Genomic DNA, 16,756 nt, shown 5'->3' with positions numbered 1-16,756 from the left:
AACCAGTTACTTTTATAAGCTCTACCACAACATCTAAGACAACAATATATTGAATATATTGTCCTCTATTGCTCTGTATTATGTTATGCCCAGGGCTTCCTCTACCAGATGGTAACTTCCTAGAGACCAGGGAGACTTCTTCAGAGCTTTCTGTCGTGCCTAGAACAGTGTGGCATACATAGGAGTATCTCAGTAAGTATCTGGATTAATAGATTTTCAGACGAGATTTGGAATTGTGGTAGCAAGGGACAGATAAATGGGATTATAACTGATGGCTGAAAAAATTTCTCCTTTTGTAGCTAAGAACTAGTTTTAAAAGTAGAGGAGAAAGAGGTAGAATAATTGCTATCACACTGTGAACAGAGTAGCCCTCTGATCAATGAAAGAGATGAAGTTTGCTTTAGGTTCCTCTTTTTCCCCTTTTCTTGAGGTTTTCTTGTCTAGGACTATCACTATTATTTTCCCTGAACACCTAAAGAATTTTGTTTTCACTTCAATCTACAAACTAAAATTAAGAGCCAACTCAGAACGTGCTTCTTCAACCTAGAACACTGTTCATCAGCCCGTTCCCACTTTTAAGGGAAACACCCATCTTTTGTTTTTGATGGAAATTATCATTTTGTTATGATTACCAAGTGTATGAACTAATTTTTACATACTAAACTATGGTGGATCATTCCTCTGGAGGCTGTGGAGGGAAGAAACACCCTGTTACAGTGGAGTTAGTAAACTGAGTTAGATTCTCATTGAGTTTCAGAATCTCATTTAGCTGTGCTCTGCATATAATTTGAATGAAAGCCAAAGGTTGCCGCTGAAAGGGAAATTGATCTTTGCGTAGGATCCAACAGGAAGTTGGAAATTTAAAACGAGAAGATACATGTAGCTTGCTCAGCCCTTTGGAAGGTGCAAAAGAGATTGGATTGGCTCCAGGAAATGTGGTTGAAGGCAAAGTAATGCTAAGTGGAAAGAATCAGGGATATGATGTAATGAGACAAGCGTACAATATCCATTTCAGGCATTTACTAGTTTTGTGATCTGCATAGAGTCGGTAAGCATCTCTGAACCTTTGCTTTCTTTTTCGTATGATAAAGAGATGGTGAGATCTCTAATTCATATTTGTCTATGAATGTTATCATCACCTAGAAAGATCACTTGGCAGCTGAAGAAAATTATGAACAGACAAGAGCTTAGGAACATAAAAAAAGAAACTGAGCTTCATTCATTTTAGTAACTGGCTAGTAATGAAAGGGGCCTGAAACATTGTAGGTACTCAATAAAAATCTGTTGAATGAATGCATCAGAAAAATGGAATAGATGAGAGAGGACGTAAAGTTAGAAGAGGGCACCAAGAGCAAATGGACTCTCAGGCCAGGCATGTAGGAGGCAGAGGAAAGAACTTACAAGGCAGATCAGAAATTGTCCTCTTCACCCAGCTGTCAGGACCAGGGAAAAGCTGCAGGACCCAGGTAGCTGGAGCATCAAGTGCCGAGAGCCCACTACCTATAGAAGACATTAGCAGGCTCATGTTAGAGAACTGAGATTCACAGTAGTAACGCCTACCCAAAACAACCTTAAACAACAGATCTGAACATTTGGATTTTCTGTGAGGCAGCCAGAAGGCAAGGTGAGGAAGGGAAGTGAGGAGTTCCATGAAGTTGTCATAGGTAGAACCACACAGACACATGCTTAAATACAAGCTACTATTCACTAGTAGGATAGACACGGGCCAAACAATGAATCTCTCCGAGACATCTAGAAAATGAAGACTTTAATCCTGAATAATGAAAATTATAGTAGCTACTCTGTAGAATTGTTTTGAAGATGAAATCAGTGAATATATGAAAAGAACCTAAAACAAGCTTAGCATGATTTTTAAAAGTGTGAATATCATTATTGTGTTTGTTGTTATTGGAGCTTTTATGCCCCATAAGGTGTGTATCAGCCAACTCAGTTTTTGTCTTGACTTTAGTTCAAGAACTTGTAATTTGTAAAGTGCTTCTTTATTTTGGGGTTTATTTTTGGGTCTTCTTCCGCCTTAGTGCTCTCTTAAAAGGTCCCCCCTCCCTCCGATTCTAATTTTGTCTTAGCAGCACTGAGGACAAAGGTCCTTTCCATGGTTAATCCAGGGAGGCTAAGGGGCTGGTGTGGCTGTGGTTTGGCCAACCAGGCCCAGGATCTCAGATCCCAGAGAAGCAGCAGAGCCAGGGCAGAAGCAGGGAAGGGCAGGAGTGGAGACCTGGAGGACTCCAGGTAAGAGATGGACTACACCACGTTCAATGCTCTGAGACCACCTTCGCAGTAGGAGATGATGGCCAGCGAAGTGTTTGTTTCCTTGTTCGTAACATATTCCTTTGAATGGAGAAGAAGCCTCTTGACTCATAAGGCAACTGTAAGATACACACTGTTTGTAAAATGCATACTTTTAACAGTAGACAAAGTTAGATAGGATGTCAAAACTCTGCAACTGAACAGATTAATAAGAAAACGAATCTAAGGTTTGTTATGGAAATCGCATTAATACAACCTGCCGGTGGATATACTAGTGTCAACGAACAATATGGCTCGTTTACCACTGCCAAATCAAATTTTCAAAGATATTCAGTCCTGGTGACAAGTGTTCAACTGTTAAGCACAGGTTTTAGCTAGCTGTGAAGTTCCCTTCACCCCCAGGAGGTTGTGACTGACAGCCACAGGCCTCGTGCTCTCCTGGGGAGATTATTCCCCTTCAGATCCCGGAGCAAACACAGTTTTGGGTTTTCCTCCTCAGTTAGGAGGCCAGCCGACTATTCCAGCTCGGGGAGGAGAAAGAACAGGCCCGAGCGTGCCGAAGGGAGCGGCGGGGAAGGCAGGGCGCGGCCCCACTGCTCATTTGGGGCCCCAGCGTTCCTGCTGGGAAACCGTTTTCCAGCGCTTCCATCCTTGTCAGGTCCACAATCAGGGGAGATAAAGCACGGTTTCTGCTCCAAAAACGTGCTTGACTCCTAAAGCCGCGAGGGGAGATAAAGCCTAGGGAACACACTCAGGTAAAGCCGTGTGACCCAATGGCGGAAAACCGAGAGGGTGCTGCACACATCGTGCGCGACGCGGCTTCGGTTTGTTTGCCTCGAGCGCTCAGGGAGGGACAGACGAGAAGACAGCACTGCACTGACGGACCGGGGGCTGGAGATGGGGGCCCGCGACGTGCTGGGATGCTCTGCAGGAGAGGAGGAGATGTGAAGGGACAGGCTGGCGGCGAACAAAGGCGCCGTCGGGGCCGCGGACCCAGGAGCGACGCGAGCGCCCGGCGCCCTCAGGCAGCGGTGCGGCCGCCACAGGAGGCGCGGCACCCCGCGAGGCCCCGCCCCCGAGCCCCGCCCCCGGCGCCGGGCCAATGGGAGCGCGGGATGTTAGCGGGTGGGAGGCGCGGCCGCGTTGCTACAGCCGGAGCTGGGCGGTGGCGGGCGCTGTCGGAGGAGGCTCGGCGAGCTCTGTATGGTGGCGCCATGGAGGGGCTGGAAGGTGAGGAGGGGAAGGGATGCGGACCGGGGGCAGCTGGGGGGGGCCCTGGACCGGTCCCGGGGAGGCCAGGGCAGGAGGGGAGCGGCAGACCCCGCCGCACCCCCGGAGGCCGCGGCTGGCTGGAGCCCGGCAGCCCCCGGTGAGGTGGAGCGGGTGGTCCTCAGGCTGCCCCTGCTCGGACGGTCTCAGCCGGGCTTCGCCGCCCGGAGCCTGATCCTGCCTCCTAACACGCCTGCAAACCCCTTCCTACCATTTTCTGGTCTTGCCTGACTCCTGAGTTTCCTTTTTGGTAATCACAGCCTCTGGCCAGATTTTATTTTCCTTGCAAGGTGGCCTCTGCATTAATGTCCACGGCCTCCCCGCCTCCAGCCTTTTCTGGGGCCCCCTGGGTGTGTCTCCATCCTCAGCTTGTGACACTTTCCTTGGCCAGTTTGCCTAGGTCACCGTTTTTCCCTTTCTACAGCATCTTCTATGGAAGGGATGCCAAGAGCGTCTTCCAAGGAAGTGTCACTGGCCAGCTTTAGAGCCGGGACAATAGAGTAACGGAAGGATTTAAGGGTTTGTTCACGACGACTCTGTAAGGAAGGGCCAGCATTGGTTCCCTATCTTTCGGTTTATCCTTATGCTGTAACCATGACTCCAGATTTTGCTTTGTTCTCAGTTCTTTCACTTTTTCTCCATTCTCTTTACCCATTTTATCCTGTGTAATACAGCATTCGCCTAAAAACAACAAAGGAAAAAAAAAAAACCAACTAGCATTGGCAACAGCAATTTCAAGATTCTTTTTTCAAATTGTGGTTAATCCTTCTGATGAAGAATAAGCCTGCAGAATTGATAGATCCTGTTGTCTTGATTTAGCTCTTTTTTCCTCCTCATTTGCATCGATCCAGGTGGAATTAATAAGCAGAGGCATTGACCCTCTAGGCATCGTTGCATGCTGCAAAGTAAATGCTTTCAGGTTCTGTTATGAAGTGAAAAGTAATAACGGGTAACTTTTTCCAGTGACGTAAGCTCACCAAAATGCACATGTGATAATGAATATAATAGTATTTCATGCTTTTGCTCTGAGATGGGGCTCCTATAGTAAAAACCTTGTGGATGATAGATAATCAAAAATTCTGATAATTTGCCATTTGTGGGAAGCTGCAGCATGTTATGATGAATGAAAGTCTTGTTCTTTGCTTGTTTATTTTAGGCAGATCATTCAAGTTTCAATGGAATAGGAATTGTAATGATAGTACTCCTTACTTTCAAGATACTTTTGTTTAAAAGACTTCTTGGAGGCAGCTTATTTATTTATTTTTTTTACAAATTTTAAAACGTGGTGGCATAGTGGGTAGGATCATGGGTTCTGGAATTCTCACAAGGTATCGTAATACACATAATGTGCTTTAGAACAGTTTTTCTGCAGATTTTTATTGTTTTGTTTAACATTTATAATTAAGGCAAAGATCTTCATCTGATTTTTGACTTGTGTATGCTGAGCACCTAAAACTGTCTGACACAAAGTAGGTGCTGGACATTTGTTGTTAGATAAATGACTTTGTCTATGGTGGGCACCATTGTAGCCCTAGGGATGCAGCAAAAAATCGAAAGTCAAAGCCGTGCTCTCATCAAGCCTACCTTTTAGTGAACCTTATATTTTAGCAGTGCTAAAACATTACTATTGAAACCTTACTAAGAATGCTTTTAGAATATAGTGAAAACCTATTATAATACTCAGTTACATGGGTGGAGAAATACATGAATTCTGATCTAGTATGCTATGTTATGATGGGCGTGTTTTATGGGCCCAGCTTGTGATGTATCATGTTAAAAAGTACTTAACCTTTACTTGTCGTTTGAATTTTTCTTTAACAAAATGAGTTGCTATCATTAACTATGATGTGTTTAATTTTAATGAATTAGGTTAAAATATGTGAAATTGTTCTTTTTGTATGGTGAAACAATTGACTATTGATAATTTCAAGTGGTTTAGACTAATAAAAGCTCTGACGGTTTCTTTTTTTTGAGTTAGGACAGTGTCTTTGTTTCCTTTCATTTTCTTCAAAGCAGTCCCTATTAGGTCATACTTGGCAAAGATCAAAACTTTGAGTCTTAAGGTTGCATTCATTAATTCATTCATCCATGCCTTCATTTGGTAAACCCTGATGCATTGAAACAGTGATAGATAAGGTAAAGTTTTTGCCCTGTTGAAAGTTAAAGTCTAGTGCCTTGAAAGTGTCTAATAAACATATTGCAGTATCCAGTAGAAAATCTTCAAGAGTTTGCTTAACATGTCATGGTAATTGAGTAAATATTGTACTGTTTGGCACTGGACTCATGTTTCTAGCTAAAACCAGTTACCAGACTAATCTTGATTGTAAAACAAGAAAATATATGAATCCTTGAAAAATTCTATTGAAGATTTTTATACTCTTTCTTATAACTTTTAAATTATTTGCATGTAGATCATATACCACATAGATGTATTATTTTTCGTCTTCTGGGAAATTTGTGCTTTGTGGATTGTCAAGAGATGAGCTATTAGCCTGAACACTGCATCTCAAAACCAAATATGAATTACTGCTTATGATTTTGTATAATCTATATCTAAGCACTTCTGCATTGTGTGGGAAATCAGAGCAAACCCTTTAATTTCTTTTCACTGAAAGCTGGTGCCCTGTAGGTATATCTAAGGGCAATAGAAGTAGTTCTAGACCTCGGAGAGTTCCAGTTTCTCTTAAGCTTTTCATCTGTAAAATGGGAAGATGATAAACTCTAAGCAGATTTTATCCGTATACAGTATTGTCATTCCTTTCACAAGATCAGGCTGCGTATTCCTCTCTTTGACTGTTAAAATTAATAGATCTTAGTATACTATCCTCTAAAACTTAATTAGAAGTCTGATCGCTCGTCTCCAGTGTAGCCCTTGATCTAGTTAAAGACAGCCATCCTGTCCCATTAGGGTTTCTTTTTTGTTTTGTTTTTCCCTGGTCTAAACACCTGCTAGTTGACTGAATAATTCTTCATCTTTGTTAACTTACCTAGCATTTGTTGTTTTTTGGTACTGAGTTGGATACTGAGGTGGGATTTTGATAGCCAGTGTGTTGGAAAGCCCTGAGTTTGGATCCTTGGTTTGTTTCTTTTTAGATCTATGATTTGCACATTTTGCTTAATCTGAACTTCGGTTTCCTCAGCTATAAAAGTTGGAGCTATTCAATACCAATCTACCTGAACTATACTGAGTAGTAAATCATGTAACATATAAAGCATTTTGCGAAATGCCTGCTATATCCAAGGCTTGTACCCCCTCAGTACTTGTTTATTGGATGGATAAAATCACAGGAGGTGTGTTAGGAGCTTAAGCATGGTTCAGTATGGGTAAAACAGCATGCTTGGAAGGGATTGTGGGTGATCTCACTAGATAGCTATGGCAGTAGGATAGATTGGAGAAGGGAGAGGTGGGAGATAACGTGTATGTGACGAAGATTTGAACTAAGGCAAAAGGAGCAGGAATTAAAAAGGGAGGATAGACTTAGAAGGCATTTCTGAGATGGAAAGATGAGATATGATCACTGAATGTGAGAGAGAAAAGGAAACAAAGATAAAACAGCTTTATTGCTTGGACAAAGAGGTCATATTAGTATCTTTAACCAAGAGGAGGACCAAGTTTGGGAGATGAGGTAATGAGTTGGCTCCAGAAATGTTGTGTTTGTACAGCACTTGGGAGATATCTGGTGGAAAAGCCTCACAGCTCCTTGGAAATATCTATCTGGAGTTTTTAGTTTAGTAGTCATCAGCATATGACTGACAGCACATGGATGCATTCACCCAGGAAAGCTATGTTTAGCAAAATGGGGAAAGACGCTTGGGAGGAACTGATGCTTTAGGGTCGAGCAGGAAGGGAAATTGGAGGGAGGGGAGTCTTTAAAGAGGTTTAAAAATTGTCCAGAAAGGGAAATGGGGGAGAAACTTACTTATTGAGTTTATTGAATATTTATTGAATAGTGAATATGTGCCAGCACCTGGTATTCCTGGAGGTCAAAGTATTAACCAGGTCAAACCCTGCTTGGTTTATGAGATCGGCAAAATTTGGGCTTAGGAGAGAGAGAAGTCACTGACGCCAAGAAAGAAAGGACTTCGAAGGTGGAAGGGATTGATCAGCAGTGCCTCATGCTGTAGAAAGATCCAGAGGATGAGGATTCAAAAGAGGGCTTTGAATTTGACAATTAGCAGATTAGTGGTGAGCAGTTGCCTCTGTTTCTTAAGGTCCCTAATGTCTCCTTATTATAGAAACTTTCCCTGATCCTACCCTCTTCCCAAACATACATAACCTTACGACTGTCTTCCCTCACTCTACTCTGTTTTTCCGCATTGTGCTTATCGCAGCCTGACATTTTATATATTTAGTTGTTTTTATTTGTGTTTCCGTTATTAGAACAATAGAAGCACCATAAGATCAGAGTCTTTGTTTTTTTCATCACTGTTTGCCTACCTCCTAGAACAGTCCCTGTCTCAGGCTGGGTACTCAATAAATAGATAATAATTGGGTACTCAATAAATAGATAATAACTGGGTACTCAATAAATAAATAAATAAATAAATAAAACGAATAGATCTATTTTAATATAGTGGTTGGGCCTGATAATATAACAGTTTGCCTGCAGTTCTGGTAAGGAGAGAAGGAGGTAGAGGGGAGCTAGTCAGTAAATGTAAGCCAGTGTTTCAAAAAAAAGGGTGCTACTCAGGACATTTGTCCTAAACATCTCTTAGGGGCAGCAGGATTTCTTTTGGGGAAATAATGGCACACTAAATCTCTTTTTTAAGACTAAGGAAGTTCTGGTCTGAGAAAACCCATTTGTTTAATCTAGCATTTTCTCAACATTTGACCATTGGAGCAAGGGAGTTGAGGGTGATTGGTGAAAGTCGTGGAAACGACTAGTCAGGGTCAGACGGGGTGGGAAGGGAAGTGCAGCCAGGAACGCATTATCAAGAAAATGCAAGTCACTCTGAGATCAAGAAACTGATGTAGAGAGGGGTAAAAGGTGGAGTCTGTGGTTAGAGAGGGAGCTTTGAGTTTTTTAAGAGTCCAGAGGAGGGCCCTTTCTAAGTTGCTTTAAGAGTGGTCGTTTTTGCTGAACTGGAGTACAGATGGCTGAAGTGGAGCGGAGGGGGAAGGTTATGTGTTGGGTAGGTGAAGTGTGAAATTGAAATGTTGAAATCTAGGATGAGCTGAAAAAGGAAAATCTTCTGCAATATTAGAGATTGTTGACCTAGAAGTAATTAGATTTTAAAGAGGTTGGTAAGAAGAACATGGTGCAAATGTCATGTGCTTCAAAGAGAGATTTATTGAGTTTTAAAGTTGGATTCAGATGAGCACTGGCCAGTGGTGAGGAAATACATGTGCTACACAGAGCCCAGAACTGTTCTTAATTTCCAAGATTTCTTTTCTTTTGAAAATGTTCTTTCTCATTTTTAAAATGTATAGATTTTAGAATGTCATAGCTATTTAAGATAGCGTATTATTTCACATCACCTATATAATAGCGTTATATAAAGATACCATTTCAAGCCTTGTTATCGTGCAGGTTTTGAGGTTGCTAAATAACGGACGGCACCTCATAACAGAATCAACGTGTGCTCGATAAGTTTTGGAAGGAGGGATTGGCTTTTGAGAGTTTTAGAATATTCAAGTGCTTTGTTTACTTGGTTCTGTCCATCAGTTCGACTGCTACTTTCAATGATGTTTGCTCTCTCCCCTTGCATATCATCTCTTTACTGTATTTTACAAGCCACACAGTTCGCTAGCTTTTGCTGCTCAGGAGGGTTTAGTGGAGTTTGTCTGCATGCCCTGGAGAGTAGTGGTTTTTTTTCATTGTGAAGCGTTTTTGTATATAACATCTGAGTTAAATTTTAAGGCCAATTGAGCAGATATCCTTATTTAACAGATGTTAAACTGAAACTACATGTAGGATTAGTCATACATTTTCTTCTATTTGCTGTTGTGAAGACTTTTCCAAGCAGGAGAAAGGCCATGTTCTTTTGCTGTAGTTCTTGCAGATTCTCAGCTCTGCATATAGACAAGTGGAAGTGATTTCCTCTACATACTACACACTACCTGAAGCATGCATTCCACCATCTGCAATTGGTCCGTTGGCTTAGTCATTCTTTTATGTGACCAACTTTTTTTTAATCTAACTCCAGTAAGGGAGGTGTGTTAGTGTCCATGTACTTTTCTTGCTAATGTGATTTTAAGGTAGATTTTATTAAATAAATATGGTATGTTTATTATGGTTTATTAGAGATAGAAGGGGCCACAAATTAGGTCATTTAACTTAACTTCCTTATTTTATACAAGAATCTGAACCTTAGAGAGATTAAATATCTTTCCCAGGGATTCAGTTCTAAGTGAGAGCTGGGTCTTGAACTTAGATAATCAGAGACAAATTCCAGTGCTTTCTTTACTACAGTGTCATGTCTTTTAATGAATACTATTAAAACAAAATGTGGCTTTGTGACTCTAAAGCCTAAGCTGCTTCATGACCTGTTGGTAGAAGTTCTTTCCAGGGCATGTTGACACCAACACACATGCACATGAAATATTTTCTGAATTAAAGGGCTGTGCTCTGTGACTAGCTAATATAAGAGGAAATTATAAATTTATATATATCTTTATTTACTTTGAATGAAGTAGCAACGTTAGTTTTCTTTTTTAGTAATTGTTTTGAAATGCTTTCTCTTCGATGCTATTTCTCTTTTTTATTCCTTTTAGTGATAATGATTTTCTTTTCCTTTAAAGACAATGTGAACATGTTTGATAACTTGTATGAATTCATCCCAGGAGTTGGATTTTATTATATAATAGTATTCTAGTTGCTGTTAGGTTAAGTTTTAAGTTTTTGAATTAAAAAAATGGGAGATGATTTGGTTCTTAGATATAGTAAAGTAAAGAAATGGGGACTGTTAGCTTTGTGAGAGCAATGATTGTGTTATTCCACCCTTGTGTCACTATTGCTTGGTACATGCTTGGCAAGTAGTAGGTGTTGAAGTGGGCACTCACGTTATTTCCTTGTGTTGAATTAATTTTTCCCAATAATTAATTTTTTGTAAGATTTTGCTTTGTCATCCATTTAGCAGGGAGGTACTGAAATATACTTTTAAGCAAGTAAAATATGTGATACTTTTTCATGTTTTGTATTGATGAATTTTTAAATCATTGCTTAGAATTTAAAGGAATACATGAAAACTATAAATAAGCAGGCTTAGTAGATTATGCAGCATGTGGTATCACTTGACCATCCTTATGAAGACATTCTTAATGTATTAATGGATTCCATCCAGCAGCTGCCTCAACTTTTCTGGATAGTTAGTGGAATTAAGTGATCCAGATAAATGAGATTGGTTTCCCTACAGAATCTAGCCTCTGGTATTGGAGAAGGACAAATCAGGCAAATCTTAGCTTTGCTTTTGTGGTGACCACTGCTTAACTGCCACCATACAGACATTGCCTCCATCGGAGATGACAAATAGTCACTATCTACCACTAAAATAGGGCTGTGGAGTGTTAAGAGAATGAGAGAACAAAGCAGTTCTTCTGTTGCTGTTTGGTTGTATCCCACTGATGGCTAGTGTGATTCTCCTGGGTAGTTTTCTGTGAACTCACTAAATGCCTTGGAACAAATTATATGAAGTCATAAATACTTTTTTCGTGAGTTTATTTATGTTATTCTAAAAGAAAATATTTTTCTATTTGTCTTTCATGTGATAAAAGAATTTTAACAATTAGTAAAATATTCAGCAGAAAGTATGGTAAAGTTATAGGTTCAAGTATCATTTTTAGAAAATTGCAGGTATCAAATAAATTTACGTTTGATATTTGGCTAGATAATAAAATGACAAATTGACTCAGTTATGTAGAATTTCAAAGAATATAGTTTTTTTTTCTTTTTCTCTTTTTAGTAACAAAATTTGTTGTATGCAGGTACTTGATAGATGTATTAATTTTTAATTGAGTAAAAGTTGCTGCTACTTCTTTATTTAATGAATTATTCCCATAAGGTCTGAATATCTCAATTTGCTGGTCCAATGAAGCTTAATATGTTATATGTATAAAATAGTGAACAGTTCACATAATACAGGTAGTTTGCATAATAACGAGGTGATCTTTTCCTTAAGGTGTTATATGTTCTTCCTATTGTCTGGTGTTAAAGAGAACAAGATTCTTTTTATCTTAGACTCCCTAGATCATCTCAGGAAGCTACCTCACTGATCACCAATGTTATTTCTCAATGCTTTGAACATTAATAATAAATAAAATTAACCTTAAGATAAATTTGGTTTTTCCTTTTTTTTTGTTTTTGAGGAAGATAAGCCCTGAGCTAACATCTGCTGCCAGTCCTCCTCTTTTTGCTGAGGAAGATTGGCCCTGAGCTAACATCCATGCCCATCTTCCTCTGCTTTCTGTGTGGGACGCCTACCACAGCATGGCTTGCCAAGTGGTGCCATGTCCGCACCTGGGATCTGAACCGGCAAACCACTGGCCACTGAAGCATAATGTGTGCACTTATCCAATGTGCCACCGGGCCAGCCCCTAAATTTGGTTTTTAAAGTTTAGTAATTTACAATAGGGATAACCCATAAATTAAGAGAATGTGACAAATTGATTTGGTTAAAATAAAAGAAAACTAGGTATTTCCAACCGTATCAGTTTGGTTATCCTTAAATCATGACTGCTGTGTTTGACCTGGGCTTTTTGACCACCGATAACTCTTTAAGTCTTGTGCCCATTTTAATTGATAGTGTTCCTTATTTCAAAATGAAACGAGATTTTTCACAAAAACTGACAACTTACATATAAAACTAAAGGAGGAGCTTAAAATTTGGAAGTTTCACAGTTTGAACTATAGAATTGATTAAATTCTTTTCCATTTTAGAAAATGGAAGTGTCCAAGTTGGAGAATTATTACCTTGCAAGATTTGTGGAAGAACATTCTTTCCAGTGGCATTAGTGAGTACCTCTTTCCTTTTGGGGTTTGATAGGTCAGTAATTGTTCAATGCTCAGCACAACTCACGTGGGAAGAACCTCTGTGGGATAATTTAAAGAGATACTGGCTAGTGTATGAATGTCCCCTGACTACAGACTCCTTTTAAATAATGACAGCTTCCTTCTTAACCTTTGAAAAATGTCTTGCCTACACTCACTTCAGTGATTTTTGTTGTTATTGATTCACTAGTTTTCAAACCATTTCAAAGCATTCAGCTGAGGTTTTACAGGGAAGAAAAGTCTTCTTTGCCCTTATTTATTTATTTAATTAAACTATATAATCATCATAACAGCTACAGCTTGTATAATCAGGTTTGGGAATAAGCACCAGGTACTTTTGACATATACAACTCAATTTATGGGAACAGATGTACGTGGGTCTACTGGAAAGTCTCCTGCTAGGCACACTTTCATTATTTTTTTAATACTTAAGAGATTTTATTCTAATGGCTATAATTACAGTGCTTGTTTGTCGAAATGAAAACTGAAAGTGTGTTTAAAACAGTTAATTACTAATCGTGTGTTGAAAGTATGAGAGGCTGCGGGATGCCGGCCCAGCTAGTTCTGAGGTTTCCTCTGTTCTCAGATAAACTTTAACAGTTTCACCCTGTTGAGTGTTTATCAAAATACAAAAGAAAAAAAGTGCATTTAGTGCATGATGTCATCAGTGAACACATTTTATTTAGGGGAGGGAGAATGATTACTGAGCCAGTAGATTAATTGGAGGTCCATTAGGAGAGCTTCCATTGTAGTGTCCTTAAACTGAATAAATGAATGATTGAATGAATGAGTTGGCAGTCATATTAAAGAAGCTATAGGAGTGGAACACTAGGTAGCTCAAGAAAAATCCTTGGTAAAGAAAGGTAGAAAGCTTGAATTACAGAAGAGAGGAAAGGGGTGATTGTGGAGGAAAGACACAAATCTGACCTCTTTGTCTCATTGTTTTATGTTAACGTACTGCTATCCTGTTAACTTTAGTAACCCAAACTATTGTGTGAACTTCTGTAATTTTAACACTAACGCATTCTTCTCCATTTACATTATTTTTCTATTGTCTGTTTTCAGGTATTTAGTGATGAAGATAACTTTTTCCCCCACTCAAACAGCTTTGACTTGGTTACATTATTTTCCTTATCTTAGCAGTGTGAAAACTAGGAGAGTATTAAATATCTCTTAATAAAATTTTGGAAGAGTATTTATCTGTACTTTCTCGTGAGAAAGATGACTTATATCACATATTATATATACTTTTAATGATTTTAGTAAAGCAAGGTATGTCTTATTTATGTATTATTATTATTTCATCTTCAGATTTTTAAACTGGTCTCAAATGGCAATTTAAGTAACGTTTTAGTCTTCTATAGAAAAGAGAATGACACATCGTTTTTCTTCACCTTAACAGAAAAAACATGGACCCATTTGCCAGAAAACTGCCACTAAAAAACGGAAGACTTTTGATTCAAGCAGACAAAGAGCAGAAGGAACTGATATTCCAACAGTAAAACCTCTTAAACCTAGGGTAATTATATGACCTTTTGAATAGTGTGAACCTTGCTGCAATATATATTGAAAAAATTATAATTATCTGTTATACTACGAGTGAAAAATAAGCAGAATTCTGAATCAAGTTCTCAGTTTAGAAATGATCAGAAACTTGTTTATTTCAAACTTCTGCAAAGGAGAGACCAAACTACTGTCTCAAACGCCAACTATTACTCTGAGGTTTTTGTAGCAGTAGAGAGCCAGTTGCTTAGCTGTAGGCTGGAAATAATTTAAAAATCCTCATATGTTCTTCTAAAGTCATTGTTAATTACTTCAGATAAGAGTTTGTGTCTCTCTCACCATTAGTGTAATCACTATATACAAAAGTCAAGCTGGAGGGGCCGGCCCCGTGGCCGAGTGGTTAAGTTCATGCGCTCCGCTTTGGTGGCCCAGGGTTTCGCTGGTTCGAATCCTGGACACCGACATGGCACCACTCATCAGGCCATGCTGAGGCGGTGTCCCATATGCCACAACTAGAAGGACTCACAACTAAAAATGCACAACTATGTACCACGGGGCTTTGGGGAGGCAAAAGGAAAAAAATAAAATCTTGAAACAAAAAAAAAAGTCAAGCTGGTATTTACAGACATCTTAGCATAATAAATATTGATTATCTTGATTGATGGGTTGTCAATATTTGTGATCTTATGCTTTCTGGGGAAGAGTTTTATCAGTTGCTCAATTGTCTACATATGGTCATTGTCAGCTTATTTTATTTCTTGGGACCAAAGCAACGAATATGATAATGTCTGTGATAATCCCTCATTAGTACCAACCATGATCTGTTCTATTGCTAAGAATAAATCACTTAAATACTTTGTCTGACATAGTTTTACAGAGCCATTTCAGTGAAATATTCAAAACCTGAGTAGCTGATTGAATAGATTTTTGGAAAAAACCCACCTTTCACTGGTGATAACTTCTAGTGACACAAGAAAACATTTTCCTATGGGGGAATTAATCTTACTAATAAAATCATTTGATAATAGAAAAGTCAGATATTCATCTTTATTTTTCAGTCTATGAATATTTAAAGGAAGGATGGTGAAGTTTGAATAAGGTACAGAAACTGTTATTTGAAGTTTTCTTAGTAAGCTGCCAGATATATGATTGTATTAGCTTTAATTAGCTTGGATAGATAAACGAATGAAATGCTCAGAGGCAGTATAACACAGTGGGTGCGAAACCTGGCCCAGGAGTCAGGCTGTCCGGATTCAACCCTGGCTCTGCTGCTTACCCTGTTGTGTTGGGCCATTGACTTCATCTCTACTTCTGCTGAAGTGTGAAATGGTGATGTAGTGGTGGCATTGAGCTTGTGGGATGATTGTAGGGATTATTACATAGCCTTATCCATGGCAGTCTCTCAATAAATGTTAGTTATCCTATTTCTTTTGTAAGGGAGAAGGTTTGTACACTTAAAAAATTAATCTTCAGAAAAAAGCAAAGTGAAAACCATTGCTTTACCTTAGTAGTTTATTTTCTTGTTGCTTAAAGTATGATCCGTGGAGCAGTAGTATGAGCAATATTTGCGAACTTGTTAGAAATGCAGAATCTCAGGTTCCACCCAGACATACTGAAGTAGAATCTTCATTTTAAGGAAATCCTTGGGTGAGTCATATGCACATTAAAGTTTAAGAAGCAGTATATTGGAAGATCATGGTGTAGGTCTCAATATCTTTACCTGTATCAAGGAAATCCTACAAAAAGTCATAAGCAGAGTGGAGCAAAGTAAATAAAAACTCTGTTTTTGGAGAATCGAAAGTCAGGCATAATCCACAGACTACAAAATATATGTAAGGACTGCCCAAAGCAACTGAGATCCGGGAGCAGCCACTCATAGAAGACGGGCAGGAAGTTGCTGGGGAGCCCATGGCCCAGAATCTGGGAATCTGCCACCTTCAAGGTGACTCCTTAAAGGTGAGGAGTGTTATCAGGAAGTATATGTCCCTTGTTTACTCCCACCAAGGCAGGAACTGGGATGAGCTGCAGGAACTTAGATAGCGGGGAACTGGGATGAGCCTGGCTGAAATGGGACAAAAGCCAGGAGAGAAGAAGTGGGGAGAAGAGGCACAGAGTTGAGGAGGCCCAGTGGCAGAGGCTCTCGGAAAGCACTGGTGAAAATGAAATACCCTTTCTGAAGGCGAGGGGCCTACTCTAAAGAACTGTGGCCTATTTTTGAAGTGGTCAGTGTGGGAACGGAGGGAAGCACGGCTGGCAGCAGTCACTCTTGGATGATGGTATTTTAGAGAAGCAGAAGAGGTAGGTCTATGTAATCACACAGAGAGGCTTTTTTTTTTTTTTTAAAGAGATCGGCATCTGAGCTAACGTATCTTGCCAATCTTTTTTTATTCTTCTCCTCAAAGCCCCCCACTACATAGTTGAATATACTAGTTGTGGTTCCTTCTAGTTGTGCTGTGGGACTCCGCCTCATCATGGCCTGCTGAGGGGTGCCATGTCTGCGCCCAGGATCCAAACTGGCAAAACCCTGGGCCACCGAAGCTGGAGCGCGCGAACTTAACCACTCAGCCAGGGGCCTGGCCCCAGAGAGGCCTTTACCTCTGTATCTTGTGCAACAGATAAGAAGGCTGTTGGTTTATGGAGCCTAGAAGGCTACCCTGGGCCTCTCCTTCTCCCTAAAACCTCTTGTAATAGTTGTACCAGGCACACCTAACTCTTCAAATAGCAAGTAG

At 39.8% G+C, this 16,756-nt stretch overlaps 1 protein-coding gene and 1 long non-coding RNA gene across 3 annotated transcripts in view; one reads left to right on the top strand and one right to left on the bottom strand.

The window, feature by feature from the left end:
* Positions 1-3,311, bottom strand: part of LOC139039878 (uncharacterized) — a 47,063-nt gene extending 43,752 nt beyond the window's left edge. The window contains exons 1-2 of the long non-coding RNA XR_011493104.1: positions 3,154-3,311; positions 1,402-1,500 (exon numbers count right to left, since the gene is read on the bottom strand). This is a non-coding gene — a long non-coding RNA (uncharacterized lncRNA). The remainder of the gene's footprint in view (positions 1-1,401; positions 1,501-3,153) is intronic.
* A 53-nt stretch (positions 3,312-3,364) lies between these two features.
* Positions 3,365-16,756, top strand: part of ZC2HC1A (zinc finger C2HC-type containing 1A) — a 46,842-nt gene continuing 33,450 nt past the window's right edge. Inside the window, exons 1-3 of one of the 2 annotated variants that reach the window (XM_044765908.2) lie at positions 3,365-3,498; positions 12,414-12,487; positions 13,927-14,043. In XM_044765908.2, the coding sequence (XP_044621843.1) occupies positions 3,384-3,498; positions 12,414-12,487; positions 13,927-14,043 (306 nt within the window). In that variant the 5' untranslated portion in view covers positions 3,365-3,383. The remainder of the gene's footprint in view (positions 3,499-12,413; positions 12,488-13,926; positions 14,044-16,756) is intronic. The other variant, XM_014853736.3, reaches the window with a different exon arrangement.

This window comes from Equus asinus, chromosome 12 (genome assembly GCF_041296235.1).
Source record: "Equus asinus isolate D_3611 breed Donkey chromosome 12, EquAss-T2T_v2, whole genome shotgun sequence".
Taxonomy (NCBI): Eukaryota; Metazoa; Chordata; class Mammalia; order Perissodactyla; family Equidae; genus Equus; species Equus asinus.
The sequence above is the reverse complement of the archived record's forward strand: the minus strand, read 5'-3'. Positions and strand labels throughout refer to the sequence as shown.